This window comes from Rhipicephalus sanguineus, chromosome 7, assembly GCF_013339695.2.
Source record: "Rhipicephalus sanguineus isolate Rsan-2018 chromosome 7, BIME_Rsan_1.4, whole genome shotgun sequence".
In the NCBI taxonomy this organism is placed as follows: domain Eukaryota; kingdom Metazoa; phylum Arthropoda; class Arachnida; order Ixodida; family Ixodidae; genus Rhipicephalus; species Rhipicephalus sanguineus.
This window is the reverse complement of record NC_051182.1, coordinates 27,833,964-27,855,480: the sequence shown is the minus strand read 5'-3', so window position 1 is coordinate 27,855,480 and position 21,517 is coordinate 27,833,964. Positions and strand designations below refer to the sequence as shown.

Below are 21,517 nucleotides of genomic sequence, written 5' to 3'. Positions count from 1 at the left end.
ACCGAGCAACAGACGATAAAGCACTTATTAATCGCCTCACGCAGCGCCCGGGATCTCGCATGGGGAAACTGGCGGCATTGTTCACTAAGATTGCTGGCAGTTCAGAAGATTCCGCTTCTTTCACAACCCAGAAGAGCACAACCAGTGCACCTTCCCCATTTATTAACACGAAAGTGTTTTATGCCGGGGTCCACCGAGACTTTCACGACGTATTTCCGTCACGGAAGCACGTCAGCAAAATGAACGCCATCCCATGACAAAGAAGAAAAAGCTATAAGAGAAAGTTGCTTTGACTGGATTCGAACCCATGACATATCAGTCCGCGACGATGGCCGGCGGGCGTTTAGCCCACTGAGCTACCGCCAAGCACATTACGGAGGCTACATGAACGCGCTATTTATCTTTCACACTTTCCTCTCACAGTGCTCTTGGATTGATGGATGGATGCTATGAGCGTTCCCTTTATAACGGGGAGGTGACATCTGTGCCACCAGGCTAAAAAACAAAAACAAAAAACGCGCCATTGCTACGACCATCCCATTCGGCGCGTTTCCAATACAAGTTTAATTTCGTCGACGCTTTAACACACCGTGAGGTGGCACCTTTAGCTCAAACCTCGCTCATAGCGTCCATCCATATCGAAAAATAGCTATCCGACGCTCGCCTGGCTGTCGCACCACGTTCCCCGCTCGCCCTGTGAGAAGTAACGGCCAGGCTAGAGGGAATACACGAAGCGCGCGTAGCGTTTTTCTTCGCATTTCACGACACTATGAAGGCGTACATATCGAGTATCATTGTTTATTATGTGCCTTTTGATGCCATCTTTGCACGGGATTCACCGTATGCGGTGTCCACGTATATGTTAAGAACTTCATCTACCGCAAGGGTTAAATCATGTTCATGGGCGTTAGTCATCGGTACGGAGATGTGCCACTAGGCGTCAACGTGAGTGAGATGCGTCCATATCAAGCGGTGGTCCACATCTGCCGAACAACAGTAGACATTTTACAAGCTCCAATATACAAATGCACTATAAACAGTAAACTACTTCCGTGACGACACGTTGCACTTTCGTGTTATACCGATCCCTATGCGGAGGGATCAGCCATCATTTTTTCCATTCCCGGAAAGGCGCTGAGCCGTGCTCCCAATTAGGGTTGCAGAAGTTGCGCCTTTTCCTTTCCTCAACCTCTCCTCCATTCCCGGAATACATAAAACATCTGAGCAGCCTGTTTTGGCACTATTTCAGTTGGCCCAGTCGAACCTATTTGAACATTTTGACGATTATCTTCATATATTTACAGATGCATCTCTACGCAGCGACGGCCAAGGTGGCTTTGCAGCTTTATATTGCCCTTCGACTAACATCAGGGAGGTGTTTCGTATTCCGCATCTATCTTCATCAACAACTGCGGAACTATCAGCGATTGATGTTGCTCTGAAATCTGTTCAAGAACAATTAGGAGCATCAAAAGTTGTCATACTCACAGACGCTCGTGCTGCCCTTAGCGGACTGTTGAGAAAAGACTACGATCGTCCAATTACATGCAGTATCGTAAAATCTGCCAAACATTATTGTGGGGTGACCCTCATTTCTTGTGGGGTGTCCCTCATTTGCCAGTGGATACCTTCGCATCTGGGAATTGCTGGGAATGAAGAGGCCGATCACCCAGCTTCAAGTTGTGCCCACAACGAGTGTGACTGCCAAGAAATTTCATGCGTGTTTGACAACGCCAGTCTGTTGATCCACCATCTTCTAAAGCAGCACCCTGACCAGCCGTGTAGCAAAAGGATTGTTCCCTCTCCGTATTCGTGGTCGTGGATGGCCTCGTCGTGACAGAGCCCTCTTATATAAGCTAAGGGTTGGCTCTGTATAAGTGCGTGAGCGATTATACTGTCAAGGTCGTGAGACAGTCCGTCGTGTGCCTCCTGCGATACATTAGAACACATAGTTTTTTACTGTTCCGCATTCGTCATGCACCGAGCATTGCTCATCAAGGAATGTGGCCTTATTGGTCTTAAGTGTACGAGCCTGATGATTGCCTGAGGTCGGCGTGTTCAGGCCCATCGAGCCCTACTAACTTTCTTATACCGCCTCGCGTTTATAGACATTTTTTCCATGCGACTACTTATTTTGTTTACATCTGTGTTATTTTTTACAGCGAAAGCTCTTATGAGATCACAACAAGGGCCATTTTTGGCGCCGTAGTTGTCCGTCGTCGTCGCCGTCGCCGCCGGTGTCCATAACCACTATCGCTCGAAAGAAAAAAAAAACGAAATATTACAGGATGGAGCGAGGTTCGAACCTGGGCACTCTGCGTGGGTGCCCAGTATCCTACCTCAGAGCCATGCCGGTGCTTGAAACTGCTTTTTAAAAAGACCCTATACAGGCTTCATGTCGGGAAGGAACCACATTAACATATGTAATGTAGCGTGGCAGAAGAGTAAAATAACACCCAAGTATCACACAACGAGAATTCTGTAACGAGGCGTCACACAATGCGAATTGCGCAACGAGTGAGTTGTTGAATGCTTCCAACCCATTACAAAGGACTCTGCATAATTCTTCATCGTCATTAGCCACATCATCAACACAGTGCACATAATACCTTACAGGTGTTTAGCAGGTACCACGGTTCTGCACAGAATGATGAAAAATTGCGTAGTGGCTGCTTCCTTACTTCACAAAAATTATGATTTATAGCGTATTGGGTTCCTCGCAAGTGCACCTCTATTGGTTGTCAAGGAAGCCCATAAGGCTCCCATGATCAATTTCCTCAGGGTCTCAATAAAGTTAATTCCCCTCCCTCTATTTCTTTCTCACGTTAGCGTATGTTATAAAGCGTGGTGGGAGAGTGAAATAACGACCGGGCGTCACACAATGCGAATTACGCAACTAGTGGGTCATTGAAAGCTTCCAACCCATTACAAAAGGCTAAGTCATAATTCTTCATCGTCATCAGCTGTCGCATCAAGAAACTGCACATAATGCCTTATAGATGGTACCTCGCTTCTCCGCAGAATGACGAGTAATGTCGCGTTGGATGCTTCCGAACTTCACAAAAATTATGATTTTGTGGCGTAGTGGGTACGTTGCTAGTGTAGTTGTATTAGTAGCCACAAGAGAGTTTATAACGGGCTCTAGAAATGCTGCTCTTCGAGCTTTCGCTGTGACTGTGCTGCGCTTTCCGCGCAGGCTTGGCGTTTTTTTAAAGACGATAGTCTTTCTTGGGGAACTTAAACGCAGAAATTTTGGTCTGTCTGTCTTTCTGTCTGTCTTTCTGTTTCTCGGCACGTCCCTCGATTCAGCCACTCGGCCAAAGTTGAACCACTTGCCCAAGGGCCAGCCGTCTTGAACTGGTACGGCTGTTCATACTTGTGAACGTTGTCGATCAAAAAGTAAATATCATGCATATCTGAGGTGCAACATCACTAGGTAAGTATTAGGTGGCGTGTTCCTTTAATAGAAAATGCATACATACGTAATTTTAAGGACCCTAGTTTCTTAAGCTGCGCTGAAAATGCATAAGAATGGAAGCTTGAGCGAGTTGGTATGCGTTCATCTTTGTTGAAACAGCGCTCACTAGACGACGACGAAGTAAAAGAAGGCACAGGACAGGCAGCGCCTGTCCTGTGCCTTCTTTTACTTCGTCGTCGTCTAGTGAGCGCTGTTTCAACAAAGCTGAAAATGCGACTGCGCTGAAATTTGCCTTCCTCCGTGCCCTTCGCACGAGCTCATTGTTGTGTTTCGGTTTCGGTTCTGTTGCACTGTACGAATGCCATGGGTTGGTGTTGAAAAACTTTAGTTTTGAGAAGGCCAAGAAGGTGAAAAAAAATATTTAAAAATGAAAAAGCAGCGTTGTGGGCGGCCTTCAGGCTGCCGGTTGTGGGCGCCGCTCTGGCGTTCCTGTTTTAACCAGGCGACGTGTAAATAAAAGAGTGTGTGGAGAGTACTCGTTGAGTGCGGACGTTTCTCTGCTTCAGCGCTTCGCGCCAAACCGCGTTTTCGGCCTGGCTGGCGTCCCCGCCGGTCGCGTTGGTCACCGCCGGTCTTCGCCTGCTGCTGCGCCGGGACTACCAGCACGCAACACAGCACTCATGTTTCCCGACGTATTGCCAGATGGCGTCCATATCTCACACAGCGCCTCTTCTAGCGTCTTTACACGACATTTGCAGCGAAGCACGCAGATACGCGGCCAATGTTTTCTTTGCTATTTTCTTTCTTCTTTCTTTCCCCCTCTCTTCGTTTCCCCTGTTTCTCCCTTCCCGAAGAATCAGGCAGGAGTTGTGCCCCTTTAGGTGGCGGCTTTCAGCCTGTGCCCTACCTCTTTCCACTGTGTCTTCGTGTTTTCTATGTATTCAAACAATAATAATAATAATAATAATAATAATAATAATAATAATAATAATAATAATAATAATAATAATAATAATAATAATAATAATAATAATAATAATAATAATAATAATAATAATAATAATAATAATAATAATAATAATAATGAACACTCCCAGCTGGTTTTTGCCATTGCCGCCGCCGTCATGTCCCGGATATCTATATGTATGTATAAACCACAAAAAAATAATCAGAAGAAAAAAGAATTTCCGAAGCGTGCCATCGCGATTCGAAAATGCGACACCCCGTTCCGCAGCGCGCCGCTTTAAACAACTCGGCCACACGCCACCGGTTATTGAGGATACTAACGGCAAGCTATTTATACACACCATTTAATGCTGGCGGCACGCAGAGCTCGAAGGCGCTTCAGCGTGCGCAGTATCACCCGCGAGATTGCCCGAAGGCGCGCTTTAAAGCAACACTCCTACATTTTCCTTCAGTTTGAACATTGCCCTTGAGACGCACACTAAAAGGTGGCCCATTTCTCTACCGACTCGCGATATGGAACGCCGGGTAAACAATGCGTCGAACGCCACCGAGCGGCAGGAGATGTGGAGGCGTCACTTTACGCGACGTAGTTTTCGAGAAAAAAGAAGTCTAAGAGCGTTGGGTTGTAGCGCGCTGCTCAAACACGAAGAAGTTGTTCGTTCGCGCTCGTCCTGTGTGTACCTGTGCGTTCTTTTCGAGCGTCCTTCCTTGTGTTTGAGCAGCGCGCTGCAAGTGTCGAGCTGTGGCCGCTGTTAGTTCGCAGTCGTCCTGTGTGTGTTGTCGTGAGTCCTTTGCGTTTGAGCGGCGCGCTGCAAGTATCCAGCTGCTTGCCGTTCTTCGTGTGACATTCTAATTTGTTTCTATCGCATTCATTGCTTCGCCGTTGGGGCGAAACTATGACTTTTTTTTTGGTTTGACGCTATGATTTAGATATGGTGAACGGACTGCCTTAATGCACTGTTTCACTACATAGTCTGTCTTGTTTTTTTTCTATTCAGGGGCGAACAGCCGTACAAGCGGTACAAACAGACCGAGGCCCTTGAATGCTGACTACGTCGATTCCATCACAGCTTTCGACGTAAGTCTGATAGGTACAATTGCGCAGTTTTAATATGTGAGAGGAAGAACTGAAATTGTGACACGTTTACAGCACGTGCAAACAGTGCCATGCTAACGTGCAGACTGCACGTGCAAACAGTCCATGCGTAAGAGACCGTGTCACTTTTTTAAAGGGACACTAAAGGCAAATATTAAGTCAGCGTTCATTGTCGAAATAGTGGTCCAGAAACCTGGTAGTGCTACTTTTGTGCCAAGGAAGTGCTTATTTGGAAATTAAATTGCCTTTTAGTGGTCCGCATCGCGTTAGTGCACATCAAATCACCAGCCTGAAAGCGGTCTTTCTCACGTCACTGTTGCCGTGCCCAATGTTGCCCGCCTTTACTGCGCGGCGGCTTGCACTGTCGGCGTGCACCATTCGGGCATCCGGCAACATCACATGCATGCGGCATTTTGTCGCACTTTATGTCAGAGCGACTTTCACGAGCGCGCAAAACACACGCGGCAGTACGCGATACCGAAACTACCACTGAGACGCGACCGCGTGAGCGAAGCACGGCGGCGGGCGAAGCGCAGTTCCGCGAAAATGGAACCTATGAACCACGCGCACCGTTCCCCATGGCAACGCCAAAGAGGTTATTTTTTCCATGAATCAAACAGAAACGAATAGGCAGCATTTTATTACGTCTCTTGATACACGGAAGGTTCTTTTTTTACTGCAGCTAGTTCGATTAGGAGTGATTAATTGTAGTCTGACTCTCTCACGTCATCGGGATCATTTCCAAAATGTCCGGCTTGTGGCGCTGATCGTGTGATACATTTAGCTTAATTTCTCGGTAAGTAGGGCACTGCTGTTGATAATATTGCCGTTTTAGACGTTGTCATACATTGAGCTTTCACTCTGACATAAATTGTTATTTGCCTTTAGTGTCCCTTTAACTACCTATGGCGTACGAAGGTTATTTGCGTGCCTTATAGCGTTCAATCGTTTTCTGTCGTTTTCGGTACGTTCCAGGAATTCGGAGTGATCGTCATGTCAGACCTGACGCTCGAAACGAGGCCTTGCTGGACGGACATCTACGACTTACCACTATACGACTTCAGCTCCTACGAAGCTGAACACGCTTACCTGGGTTAGCAGCTCGCCTTTACTCCTTCTCTATGTTCTTTAGCTATCGTCTCATAATACGGTTGAGAAAACATGCGTGAAGGAGCAAGAGTTCACATAGGTTGAAAGTTCGAGGCACATGTCAGTGGTAGGGCAGTCCCACATAACTACCGATGTGGTCGGAATTTACCTCTATTCTTTTTCTCACAGACATCTTGCTGTTTCAAGCAGGTCGTTCTCCTCAAGCTTATGTTCCTTTGGCTGCTTTCTGTTCTTTTGTCTGTCTCTGTCCAGTTCCCTGCTGCCAATCTTTGTCGCGCATCTGCTTTGTTTCCTGGTTGCTTCACCAGCTCTTCAACAACTCGAATCACGACAACGCCCTCACAGAACGAGCGCTTGTGCGAGCCCTGTTCTCCGAGTGCTGTGTGCTTCGCTGCGTTGAAAAGAATGTGCAGCAAACCACACCGACCTGGCCAGCTACAAATCATTTTTAACCTCTTCTCATCAGCTCCACAGTAGCATCTATATGCCCGTAGCGTTCGCGTAAATTTGACCAAACACTTACACGCGTTTAATTCCGTAGTCAATTATGACTGTAATAACGATTCACTGTCATTTATTGCAAGAACCTTGCAGGACACTTTTTTTGTATTTTTCAAGGAACTAAGCATGCCCTGCCGTTTAAGCATGAAATGCTTAGGTGGGTACTTGACTTGACCTGAGGTTGGCTATTAAAAAATCGTGCTTAAAGTACGTTCAGAGCAGTTATGTTCCCCGGACGCACACGCGCAAGGTAATATAAAAAGAAAAACATACATCTCTTGATAAAAGTTTCAAGGCAAACTGGGCCGAAGATCACACGGGTTCTCATTTGATTAGACGCTATAATACTGTTTAATTCATTGACTCTAGGCAAATAATTGCGACAACGTACCAAAGGAACGTTCTAAAATATCGGGTGCGTGACACGAAGCAATCGGGAGAAGCAAAGGTGGTTGCTGAAGCGCATGGCATGCAAAAGCTACAGCTACATGCAAGCTAGTGCTTGAATAAAAAAATAGTGGACGCTTCCGCTAAATGAGTGAATTTAGCGGCTTCTAGAGCTTGCGCTCCATAACTTTTCTATAGGTGTCGAGGATGTCGAGCAGTACCACGACGAGCAGCTAGAAGTAAGAAGTGACGACTGATGTCAGGTCAATGACCTTACACGTGAATATACGAGTCAGAACGTTGCAGAAGTGTAAAATTTCATACAAATGGATTTGAACCTGATATACTGGCAGAGGGTTGAAATTGCGCTTCGTGCCGTGTTCAATAATTTTATGCGGCTTTCAGAAATTGAAACACTGGAAAAGTAGTGTTTACAGGGATCGTGTGTGACGGGTCGGTGCTTAATTATTGTCAGTTAAAGAAAAGGAACAACAACAGAAAAGGAGCGAGCAACTCGCAGGTGCAGTGTAAACGAGTTAGCAAAATATTTAAGCCAGGCCCGTAGCCAGGAGGGAGCCTTGGGGCACGGGCGCCGTCCCGAAATTTTGACGAGACAGGGTACTTTACCGCAAAGAAATAATGAAAATAGGTGTTTTAGATGCGAAGTATCTTAAGGCGGAGCTCAATCCGGTGGTGGTGGTAGTGTGCGGCGTGAGCACCCTTACTGCGCATGCGCATAGCCTTTCCACACACCTCCTCTCCCCTCCCCTCTCCCCTCTCCCTATCCCCTCTCCCTCTCCCCTTCCCCTCCCCACTTTCCCTCTCCACTTCCCCTCTCCCCTCCCCCTTTCCACTCTTCCTCTGAAACGTGGGCTAGACATGCCGAAATTCTCTCCTGCACAACGCCGCGATGAGCTAGAGCGCATGCGCGTCCCCTCCCCTTCTCTCTCCTCTCCTACGCTGCCCCCCTCTCGCCCGCCTGTCGACCGCGTTCCCCGCTCGCCCTGTGAGAATTAACGGCCAGGCTAGATGGAAGATACGACGCGCGTAGCGTCCCTCTTCGCGTTCCACGACGCGAGGTCGGTAGCATACCCAACGAACGCCAACGGAACGCAATCGTGCAAGTGCTCCGGCTTCGCATCGCCTCATGGTCCCCTTTAGCGGGAGATGGTGTAATTTTTTCTCAAACAGTCAAGGCGTTCACCGAGAAGTTCCCCCCTCCCCCCCACCCCGCCTCGAAAAAATTTCCTCGCCAGGGGCCTGATTTAAGCGAACAAATTAATTAACTTTGGCGAAGTATTTCGTCATGTGCATCTAAGCATTTCACACTTTATTCTAAGTTTCTTTTTAGCATTGACTTTTTCAATTTCAATGATCAACACTTGCTCAATTAAGTTGCCCGTCAATTTTCCATTCTCTAAATCTGATATTTAGTGAATTTTTAAATTCTTATTGCAAGATTGAGGTGCGCGCTGTGGACGGACACGCAAAGGGTTAGAGCACAGTATTTCTTTTGTTCTATGTATTGGAGGGTGACAGTGCAGATACCGACGGTGACGAAGAGAGGCACCATGTAGACAAGCGTAGCGCTGACCTTCAACAAAATGCTTATTTTGCTTGTGCAGAGCTATATATACCGAACATTTGACAAAAAGGAAAAAAAGGAACGCACCTGCGCATCGCTATCGCTCTGGCGCTTTTGTAACAAGAGTAATCAACGATGGAGCTGTCATTTCACGCGCGGGTCATAATTGCATCAGTTATCCCTCAGTAGCCTTGTGTGGAAAAAAAAATACTGACCTTCCTTGATAAAAGGGCCAGGGCGACAGCGGCTTGAGATGAATCTGTGTGCAGGTGCATTCTTGTCCCTTTTCTTTTTGTCAAGTATTCAGTACATATAGCTCTGCAGACGTAAGATGAACATTTCTTTGAAAGTCAGCGCAACGTTCGTCTACATTGTGTCCCTCCTCGTCCCCGTCGGTATCTGCGCTGTTACACTTCAATATGTGCAACAAGCCCAATTGGTCCCTCAGTTATATGGTATATATATTGTCTAACACACTGTGGGAAAATAAGAGCGTGAGAGGCAGTTTATTTTTATCCATAGCGACGACTATTAGCCTGTGAATTTATTTCCCATTATACGCCAAGAGAATTTGTAAATAATTTCTGCAAACAACGCAACTCCAACTTTCTTTTCCCTCTGCAACATACGTCAGCAGTCTTGCGGAGAGGCGGAGGGCGCCAGTGAGGTGACGAAAAATTGTCCTTGCCAAGCGCTGAAAAAAAAATTAATAAAACTAGCATCTTCTGATCTTCGCTTAGCTTACGGAAGAGCGGCAGCAAAAGGCTTCGCTTAACGCGCCTAGCATAATGCAGGACATTCAATTTGAAACATTACGAACTATGGAATTGTGAGAAGGCTCTTGAGTACCGTTAGCGTCATTTCCAAAAGAGAGAGAGAGAAAGAAATGGATACGTACGTAAAGACGCTATTAGAAACTTAAGGTAAACCTAATTGAATGATAAGGAAGCTTTACGCCACGTAGAAGCTGTGGTCGCTGAAGATTAAACAAACATTCACACTACCGCTTTCTTTTTCAATAAATGACGGCAAGTCATCCCTTTAGCCATCACCAGCCTCTTACGACCCCAAGTGAAATATTTGAATTTATTAAACAGGCGGAGAACGGTGGTAGTGGGTGTTTTGTTCCCTGCTATTCATGCACTTGCATTAACGTCTGTAAGCTTTGAAAGCTAACTAAGAGACGAAAACCTAACAGCGACGTTAGCTCTTATCTTTTAAAACCGAAGCATTTCTTAGCGAACTTATGCGACTTTGAGCGTATCTATCTATCTATCTATCTATCTATCTATCTATCTATCTATCTATCTATCTATCTATCTATCTATCTATCTATCTATCTATCTATCTATCTATCTATCTATCTATCTATCTATCTATCTATCTATCTATCTATCTATCTATCTATCTATCTATCTATCTATCTATCTATCTATCTATCTATCTATCTATCTATCTATCTATCTATCTATCTATCTATCTATCTATCTATCTATCTATCTATCTATCTATCTAGCCGCCTACGACTTTGTGCTCTCCTGGCCGTTTATGGGATGTATACAAAAATTTGTATGGCATAGCATGACTGTATGACGAACACAAATGTCAAGTCATACCATGAAAATCATGACATGCATGTCATGAACGGCGTGGTTTACATGCCACGGTCTTGGTGCTCTTGTGGTCGTTTTGTTAACTTGGTGTATACAAAAATTGATATGGTGTGACAAGAATGTATGACAGACTTAAATGGCGGGTCCTAATGGGCAAATCATGCCACGCGTGCCATGTACAGCATGATATACATGACATGGTCTCGGGGCGCTCGTGGCTGTTTATTTAAATGGATATATACCAAAACTTATAGACGAATAAGGATGGGATGGGGCTCATTCGGCAAGTATTATCAAATCATGAATGGTAGTCTACCACTATCCTTCAAGGGGAAGGTATGTAACCGGTGCATCTTACCGGTGCTTACCTACGGAGCAGAAACCTGGAGACTTACAAAGAGGGTTCAAATTAAATTGAGGACGACGCAGCGAGGATGGAAGGGAAAACGATAGGTGTAACCTTAAGAGACAGGAAGGGAGCAGAGCGGGTCAGGGAACAAACGGGGGTTAAGGATATCATAGTTGAAATCAAGAAGAAGAAATGGATATGGGCCGGCCACGTAGCACGTCGGCAGCATAACCGGTGGTCATTAAGGGTAACTGACTGGATTCCAAGAGATGGCAAACGCGTGAGGGGGAGACTGAAAATTAGGTGGCTAGATGAGATTAAGAAGTTTGTAGGTATAACATGGTAGCAGAAAGCACAGCACCGGGTTGATTGGCGGAACATGGGAGAGGCCTTTGCCCTGCAGTGGGCGTAGACAGGCTGATGATGATACCAAAACTGGCATGGCAAAACATCTCTGTATTTCGAACATAAATGACACGTGATAAAATGATAATCATGACATGCATGTCATGTACGACAGGACACACATGCCACACTCATGGTGCACTCGCGGCCAGTTCACTTAGCTTGATATACTCCAAAGCTAGTATTGCGTGCCGTGACTGTATGACGAATATAAATGACAGATGGTAACATAAAAATCATGACATATAAATGCCGTGCTTGACATGCATGTCATGCACGGCATGATTTATATGTCATGCTAATAGTACGCTCCCGGCCGTTTCGCTTGCTTGACATGTACTAAATTGGGTAGTGCGTGACGTCAATGTATGGCGAACATAAATGACCGGTGGTAACATGACATGCATGTCATGTAGGGCATGATGGGCATGTAGGTTATGTAGGCCATGTAGGGCATTGTGCGCTCGCGGGCGGTTCGCTAGATTTATATACATCAATAGTGGTATTGCACGACGTGACTCTAAGACGAACATAAATGACAGGTGGTAAAATGAATATCAGGACATGCATTTCATGTACAGCATGATATACATGCCACGCTCATGTTGCGCTCGCAGCCGGTTCGTTAGCTTGATATGCTCCAAAACAGAAATGACAGGTGGTAACATTACAATCATAACATGCATTTCATGTACACCGTGTTTTCCTTGCTTCGCTCATGGTGCGCTCGCGACCAGTTCGCTAGTTTGCTATGCACTAAAACTGGTATTGTGTGACTGTACGACGAACATAAAAGAATTAGAGTGGTTACATGATCTTGTTCGAGTGCTGCGCGACGCTTAGATGCATTCGGGGAGATGTAATAATTTTGTATGTATATACCATGGTGGCAAATAGAAAGTCGTTATTGTTGCAAGTGACTGCTTTAACATTTTACACCAGGAATCTATGAGCTCTTGCAGAGCCACAATAACACGAATAAACCACCTTGAAGTCATAACGAAAACAGACAATTGAAAGAAACAGATTGTGCGTAAGCTACTGTCATAAGGAGGTAAAAAGGCCCGTACAGAGAAGGCATAGAATACGAGCAGAAACAAGGTCACGCTAAACTGTAATAAAAGGGGGCACATCATCAAAAAGAAAAAAGAAAACTTCCGCAAATCATTGATGAAGAGACACGACATTCATGAAAAAGTATTTGGTCGAACTAGCGAAATAAGTTTAAGCGAGTGCTTGTTTATTCTCACATTGAAATGTATCACTAGCGCCAGGTGAACATTTTTTAATTATTATTTACGTCATACTGCAGGCCATGTGGTCCAAGCAGGAGGAGCAAGGTACAACATAAGGAATACACGTTCATAAGAAACAACATAAGAAAACACAATATTCAGTTATAGAATCATATCGACTGTATTTAGAAAAAATGAAACGCATGGCTCTTCTCTGTATCCTTTCCAGAGCATTAATGTTGGTTCTGGTGAAAGGGTCCCAAATGTGCACGCATATTCAAATAGTGCGCGCATTTGTGGGAAATTTTCTCCACAAGAAATACTAAAGCGCAACAGGGGTGCAGCACATGCATACATACATACATACATACATACATACATACATACATACATACATACATACATACATACATACATACATACATACATACATACATACATACATACATACATACATACATACATACAAAATTAACGTGGAATGCACTAGAACTTACAGGAAATATATGGCTCTTCCTATATATTGGTAAGAAAAAAGCCTTGTATGCCCACAAGAAACTGTAAGCAGCGCATGTGCGTCTTGAAACGACGAAAATAAATAACTGAATAAGGAGCGGTGAAAGGCAAATTAACGCGTAATGCACAACAAATTTATATGAAACGTGTTAGCGCATATACTGATAGTAGAAAAGGAAGGTGCGCGGGTGAACAGTTTATGACAGTGTGAACTGCTGCAAGCAAACTGTGTATTGGTATGATATTTGAAGTGGTTTCAGTGTGCTATTATGTTTTTTTTTCGGATTGTTCATGTTTAGGTACCGTTCAGTATTATTCTTTTTTTTTCGCTGCATAACTTCGTGATATGGAGTAGCAGAGGCAATATGGACCTCAACCTCTCTACAGCTAAACAGTTAGAACAGAACAGAACAGAACAAAGACGTCCTCGAATCGAATAGTGAGGATCATTTATAGGCCTTTTGAAGTGTTTGCTGGGAATGCGCCCCTGAGCACCATGCTGCCAAAATTCCAATATACGTCACAGTGATCGCGCCTAGGTTACTCTTAGGCATGTTTCTCCTGAGTACAATGCACATGGAACCAGCACCTCCCCGAGTGCTTGTCTGGGCGTCGCACGGCCTATGGCTGGCTGTGCTGACTGGGCTCTTCTTTTTTTTTCTTACCCCTTCCGTTTTCTCTCTCTGCCTGTCCTTGGTCACAATGGTGGGTGCCTGCACTCGCTGCCCGTGCCACAGTACCCAGGCGTAGGCCACTCGCATTTTTCCCATTTGCGGAAGCTCCCGCATGGAGAGCCGCGGCTGCGTTTTCCAGAGACGTTGTAGGTGGCTTGCCCGGTGTTCCCGTCGCCCTGGACTCGGTGGCACAGAGCGCTCCGTCGGTCAACATCCCCGCCAAGTCGGCTGTCGAGGTGCGCACCTATTTCCCCGAGACCTGGCTCTGGGATCTCAAGGAACTCGAGTGAGTCTCTTGTTATATTTATATGCGCAGGGGTCTCCAACTCACCTCAGCTATAGGACCGCAGACATGATATTAAGTCTCCCGCAAAAGCCTCCGTCTACTGTAAAGCTTTGCGTCTCCGTGCCATTGATGAGGAGCCGGCTGCTCATGTTGCTGTATAGTAGCTCTATGCAGCGGACTTACTGCTCTGAAACACGGAATATTCTCAGAACACAGTATAAGTAGTCATGTTCTACCCTATCGAAGGTCTTTGCTTGATCCAACAAGACGAAGGCACTGGCGACTTTTCAGTAGTTGGCATAAAAGGACTAATCTCTGATCAGGGTAAGTGTTTCAAAAACCAACCTGCCTGGCACCACGCAAGTTTGCATGGGCAAAATATCATCCACAAAGAAAAGTTTATGGAACCGGTACACGCAAGTGCTAGAGACGCTTATAAACAATGTACTTATAAATTGCGTCATTGTAACATACACAAACGCTAGACGCAATCTTATGCAGACGGCAGTAATACACTCTACGCTACCAAGCAACTATACAACAACAAACATGTTAACTAAAAGCATCGCACTTCTCTAGGAGATGGGGGGAAAAAGGAAAAAAAAGAAAAAAAGGAGAAAGAAAGGGGGAGGGGGAGTGTAGCACGGGAGTCAGGTAATTTGTTTCTTATTCCAATCGCTGTTGCTCATTTTTGTGGTCTCGAGCACCTTTCGCCGATACAGTTAGGTGCTTTTTTCCATACAGACGGTTGGTTTAGCTGGTTTCCAGCCAACAACTAGAACTTCCTGGAAAATTTCAGCAGAGGTTCCTGTATCAATTTTAAGTTGGGATGACGAACTTTTAATTAGTAGTTAACGTAGTATTTATATAAACGGTAAAAGGTACCTACGGTTAAAGGAAACCACTAGCACAGCTCTCTTGCACAGATGAATGGCAGGCCCGCCGCAGTTCTGGGGGTGAATCCTGCAGCTTTTCTTATGTAATAAGCGACTGTAGTTTCCTTCTGTCTCTCTTTTCGCCCCTTTATCACTTCGCCCAGTGCAGGGTAGCAAACCAGACGTGCGTCTGATTAACCTGCGTGCAATTTTTGCTTCTCTCCCTCTCTTCTTTTCAACGTGGGCATCCAGGCTTTCCCCCATTTTAAGTTGTTTCGAAGAAACATGTTATGTTGTCTTTCAGTGAGCGCGGTGAGCTGAGCTTCAAGGAGAAGATTCCGCACACCATCACCGAGTGGGTGGGAAGCACCGTGTGCATTCACTCGGAGGACGGTATCGGCGTCTCGGATCCGGCGAAGATAAAGGCGTTCCAGCCTTTCTTCGCATCATTCAACCTGCCTTATTCGGTTGTGCGCGGAGAGCTCGTGCCCGTCAAAGTGTCCGTGTTCAACTATCTCGAAAAGTGCCTGCCGGTGAGTGCGCAGCTCGCATGTATTGCCCTCCCTGAGCCTCCTCCATAACTGCAAAAATTGAAACCCAATATTTGTCGGCCTATACGCACTGACTAATATACTTTCACCCCCCACCCGACCTTTTTACCTGAGCACAACACTTGCACGTATGCATAACCCTTCAGCGTCCATATAGTGGCTTACCAAAGGTTTGCCTGCACTGCATTGTGCAATTTGCTCTCCCGCACGAGCTTTTTAGAAATCATCAAGTATACCAAATGTTTTTAACCTAATAAAGAAAGTCTCACCAGCCGATAATGAAACCACGCGAACAAAATAAGGCTATATTTGTACCCAATTATGCAATACCAAGGGCCCTATAGCGTACAACTATTCCGTTCTCTTTCTACTCTGTTCTGCCTGACGTCATCTTTAGGTAAGCGCCAGGGCAAGAATGGGCGGGAGCCGTCAACATTTACTGGAGATTTACCTTACAGAACTTAAGTATTGACACAGGCATGCAGCAAACAGTAACCAGAGAGCAGTCCGGTTGGCTATTCTACGCCGGGGGAAAGGGAAGGGGAGTGGAAATATGGGTGAGACAGAAAGAGAGAGGGGAGCGAAAAAGAAAGGAAATGATCAATAAATGCGCTGACACGTATGTGGCGATGGCACTGTACAATAGTCACAAAAGTTCACAAGGGCCGGTAGTCCTTAAAAAGCACAAAAGTGCTTTAACTACCTTGTGGGCCGACGAGCGATGGGGATGGTGCTCCATCAGCATCTGCACCGAGAGCGGCCGATCGTATAATCGTCGCGTAGAATCGCCTTTCAGAGGCAAATCGAGGGCAGCGGTTTAGCAGATGATCGATGTTTTTCTCAGTGCTGCAGACCTCGCATGCCGCATTGTCGGACATTTCAATTTACGTTGTGTATGCCTTCGTGAAGGCAATTCCCAACCAAAGCTGACAAAAAAGCGAAGCTTCACGCCGACGAAGTCCGGATGGAGGTCGGAGTTCCAGGGTAGGGTTTATTTGGTGGAGTCTCGTACGTCTTATACTTGGCATGTTCCACTCCGCCAAACAGAGACTACGTGCCCGGTGACGAAGCTGCTTGCAGCGTCTGTCCTAGAACGAGGAATCGGAACGGTGGTATCGTCTTGATGGGATGTGCGAGCCGCATTGTCTGCATAAACATTGCCACTGATCCCGCAATGGCCAGGTAGCCACTGAAAGTCAACCCCGTGGCCTTTTTCTTTGACGCGGTGATGAATATTGAGAATTTTGAACTTAAGCTGTTCATGACATTCGCATCGGAGAGCTGACTGCAGGCACTGTAACGCCAGTTTCCAGTCGCAGAAAACAGCCCATTTGCTCGGTCTCTCCGAGTCGATGTACTCTAGGGCACAACGTAGAAAAGGTTCTGTAGTACTTCGGCGCGCCAATATAGAAAGGCTCCTAGCGTCGGACGGGTATTTTAGCTTAGTGTGCACATGTCACCACTAAACCTACGCTGTAGAAATCAGCATGCGCTGTCACCGGATATGTATACAAGAAAACAAAACGCGTTTATCTATGTTGGAATGGATTACGGATAGCTACTTCGTAGTCTCAGTCGCTGCTTCTTTCGTCTCTTTTGTATAGGTCGACCTGAAGTTGGCTGAGTCCGCGGACTACCATATCGAGGGCGAGTCGGAGACAACACTTTGCGTGTGCGGCAGCAAGAGTCAGGTGCACAAGTTCCAGATCAGACCGCAGAACATCGGAGAGGTGAATTTGACTGTGTCAGTGGCTGGATCGCAGAGTGACACCGCCTGCAAAGAGCAGCACACCGAGAAGGTGGTGGCCAGGGATGCCGTCACTAGACCTCTCATCATTGAGGTAAGTGTTGGTACGCTCCTGTTCTGGGCACGGGCCGTGAAAGCTTCACAAAGTATATTCTAATAATAATATCTGGGGTTTCGCGCGCCAATACCACGATATGATTGAGGCACGCTGTAGTGGAGGGCTCCGGAAATTTCTGCCATCTTGTGTTCTTTGATGTGCACCGACATCGCACAGTACTCAGGCGGGCCTCTGACATTTCGCCTCCCTCGAAATGTGACCGCCGCGGCCGGAATCGAACCCGTGGCCTTCGGGTCAGCAGCCGAGCACCGTAACCACAGTTCCAGCGAGGCGGACCTAAGAGTAAATTGTACTGAAGTGTAGTGAGGTGAAGCGGGCATTAACATAAGCACAAACTATCAGCATAATAATCGTCCAGACAGCGATGTCATCACAAAGACAGATTATACGCGTAGCATGTGTGTTTTGAAAGTAGCCCTTTGTCGACTTTTTTATTATTTCTCTTCATTGTTAACGCTGCGTCTCGCATAACAATAATTGCGTAAGTGTTGCATCCCAAAACCACAATATTATTATGAGGGACGCCGTAGTGGAGTGCTCCGGAAATTTAGACCATATGGGGGCTCTTTAACGTGCATCTAAGCCTAAGTACACGGGGCTCTGGCATTTCGCCTCCATTGAAATGCGGCCGCCGCGGCCGGGATTCGATCCCGCGGCCTTCGGGCCAGCAGTAGAGAACCATAAGCTGCATCTGGCAGTTTAAATGAAATTATTATTGTTCTTTGTGGCTGCATCTGGCATGCACTTCATTTTAATTCTGTTGCACAATAATAATACAGTGAACTGATTTAATATGTTTGTGTAGAAATAAAAAAAGCACACAAAATTGACGTGCTGCCCAGAAGCAGATATGTATAAATCACTGTAAAACATTCAGTGGAATTAAAATGGAGGAAGAGACTGGCCTTTCGTGGTAGATTAACGATTTTTACTACAGTTAGGCGAATGGTTGGGATAGTACGCGAGCTGTCAGTTAATACTACGGCCACAATATTGCTTGCACTTTCTTTTTCGTGGCAGCCGACGGAGCGCGATCGGCAGCACTGCTGTAGGGTAACCGTTGGTGTGTGTGTAACAACCAGCACGATCCGTACACTCTGCCACACAGATTTGTTGAATCTCTTTGATGTTCCCGTCTTGCAGGTATGAGATACCTATTCCCTTTCATTATTACTACTTTTAAAGTTCCGCAAGATGGCTGCTAGTTTCCAATAAAGCTGATATACGTGTCCAACGTTTAACTAGAGCTGTGCTTATAATTTTTTAGGTGATTAGCCTGAACGCCGTTTCTGCTGAAGTGACGTTGACGACTTAAACAGATATGAACCCTGTGGCGTTTTTAACGTAGTTTTCCACTTGACGTGTTGTTATATACAGAATGACGGTTACTGCTTTGGACTAACTAGCATAGCGGCCTAGAGTGTTATAAATACCTTTTCAATACTAGTAGTAAACGATGTATGTCGTGCGTGTGCTTCATTTTTTACTAATGCACATATGTTATTAAGGAGATCGTGAGCCTGTTGAAGAGATCGAAAAATGTTTTTGTCTCATGTCTTAAGATTATGTCATTGCTATGTTTATCATTTGTGTTATAATAAACATTCATGATAGTCTTGATACGCTTTTTCTTCTGCAGGCTGAAGGTGTTGAGAAGGAAGAGACTCAGAGCGTGTTCATATGCCCGAAAGGTAAGGCTTAGTTTCTTTTTGAATTTTTTTTGTCAGATATGTTAAGTACTGTAAGATCCTTATTAAAATGCGCTGAATGTGTACCCTTACAAAAATATTTGGTAAGATTAAGTTGACGGTCTAAAGACAATTGTTACTATAACCTACCAACAACCAAAAGAGTGTCTACCAACTGTCTTTAGACGTCTGTACCAACAATCAATCAACGCTGTGGCTGAAATTGGCCACCAACTTTAAACAGACTCATGTTCATAGGCTGTCTGGTGACCTCGTAGTAACGCCCTATCAACAATGTTCAGCAGACATCCTAGTAACATTCTCTCAATAGAAATACTGTCCATGAACAGTCTGTTAACCATCTACTAACCTGTGTCTTAATACACTGTGCTAGCAGTTGGTTACAATAATTTTATTGAAGCATGCTCATACACACTCTGTCGCTCTGTTAACGATTTGTTTTCTAATCTACGGGGTTTAACCTCCCACAGCAACGACGCCGTGTGCAGGGCTCTGGATAACTTCGACCACTTCGGATTCATTCACGTCTATTAACTGCGCGCAGTACACGCGCCTCTAGCATTTCTTCTCCGCCGAAATGCGACCGCCACAGCCAACATCTAACACCCGTCTTTCGGATCAGCAGTCCAGCACCTTGACTAAGTCACCGCGGCGGTTACGAACACGGCCTACAAACCCATACCTTTCGGCAACATGCGTGTGCGGTATGTCGCCGTATGTGTGAACGTGTTGCTTGTAGAAGGCAATATTAAGAGCACTAACAGGCAAGTATATGCCAAGGCAAGTATAGGGGATGTTATTAATATTAAATGTAAGGTAAATGTGAAGAAAGAAAAGTGGACGAAAAAATAACTTGCCGCGGGCAGGGATCGAACCTGCGACCTTCGAATAACGCGTCCGATGCTCTACCAACTGAGCTACCGCGGCGGCTATCCCCCCGTCCACTTTTGGCGTATATATGTAGTACATTTAAACGTGGGAGTGCCAGTCAGCGCCGCCAGTAGCCATGACGGCGAGTGTGGAACACTCGCCGTCATGGCTAGGAGCTTGAAGCAGAAAAGTGATTGTGCTAGTGAGCACTGAATTGATCATGGGGATAAGGTACAACTGAAGAAGGAAGGCATGATACGCCTTCCCCTCCCTGAGTCGTATGTCACTTGCACTATACAGTGCGTTACCACATATTTGTATTAGCACATCAATTCATGAAAGGGCTTCGGTGCGGGAGCCTTTCTCATATAAAGCCGATGCATGCGTACATGCAACGAGGACCTCAATTGATGCCGTATTATTGCATCTGTGTAGGTCCTCGTCGGCACGTGCACAATAATATGTGAAGACATACGCGTTTTGGGGAAGGGAAAGTGCGCATCCCTAGCTAAAGCTAAATCATCGTTTGAAGGCACATTCAAAATAGTACTTATAAATGAGGCCTTTAGGGGGCGTATTTAGAATAGTCTTTATACGTCAATAAGAAGGAGGCCTTCAGACGGTGTACATAAAATGGTCTTTATACAAAAGTAAGAAGGAGGTCTTTAGACGGTCTACATAAAATAGTCTTCATACAAAAGTACGAAGGAGGTCTTTAGACGGTCTATATAAAATAGTCTTTATACAAAAGTAAGAAACAAGTCTTTAGACGGTCTACATAATATGGTCTTCATACAAAAGTAAGAAGGAGGTCTTTAGACGGTCTACATAAAAAAGTGTTTATACAAAAGCAAGAAGGAGGTCCTTAGACGGTCTATATAAAATAGTCGTTATACAAAAGTGAGAAACAAGTCTTTAGACGGTGTACATAAAATAGTCTTTATACAAAAGTAAGAACGAGGTCTTTAGACAGTTTCTTGATAAATGTTTCTAGATCGCAAATGTTAATAGACGGTCACCAATGTCAATAGATGGTTGCTAGGTGGTTTACTCAATGTTACTAGCCATTTTTGTAAGGGTTATGCATGTTGGGGCGTGTTTTTATACGTGTACGTGTATATATCCACGGGTAAAAATTAAAAAATTGCGGGGATGAACGACCCAAGCCCCCTCCGCCCTCTTTCACTACGCCAGGGAACACAACGCAGGTTGCTAATTCTGATACTAGTGGTGTTCAGAATCCTTGTTTCTTGCTTTTCTCGCCGCTTGGGCCATACATTTATTGCAATGCATGTGCACATCATTATAGCTTTATGCTACCAGATGGCGCAGCCGCACTCATCGAAAAGTACCGTATTCGTTTTGAGGCAGGACGTCGTGAGAAATTAGGTCGGCCGTTTTTGAGTTTATCAATACATATTATTACTGTCCAAAACTGGGGGGCATTACGCCACGGAGTTTAAGGTTGTGTTTTTTTTTTCTTTACGAATCTGCAGGTGCGCGAAT

At 45.4% G+C, this 21,517-nt stretch overlaps 1 protein-coding gene and 1 non-coding gene across 2 annotated transcripts in view; one reads left to right on the top strand and one right to left on the bottom strand.

Moving 5' to 3' along the window:
- LOC119398570 (alpha-2-macroglobulin-like) overlaps positions 1-21,517 on the top strand; it is a 97,803-nt gene that overhangs the window by 61,814 nt on the left and 14,472 nt on the right. The window contains 4 exon segments of the mRNA XM_049417352.1: positions 13,820-14,141; positions 15,321-15,549; positions 17,172-17,408; positions 19,072-19,123. Coding sequence (XP_049273309.1) covers positions 13,820-14,141; positions 15,321-15,549; positions 17,172-17,408; positions 19,072-19,123 — 840 coding nt within the window.
- Positions 19,996-20,068, bottom strand: Trnat-cgu (transfer RNA threonine (anticodon CGU)). The gene has a single exon. It is a non-coding gene; the product is annotated as a tRNA-Thr (tRNA).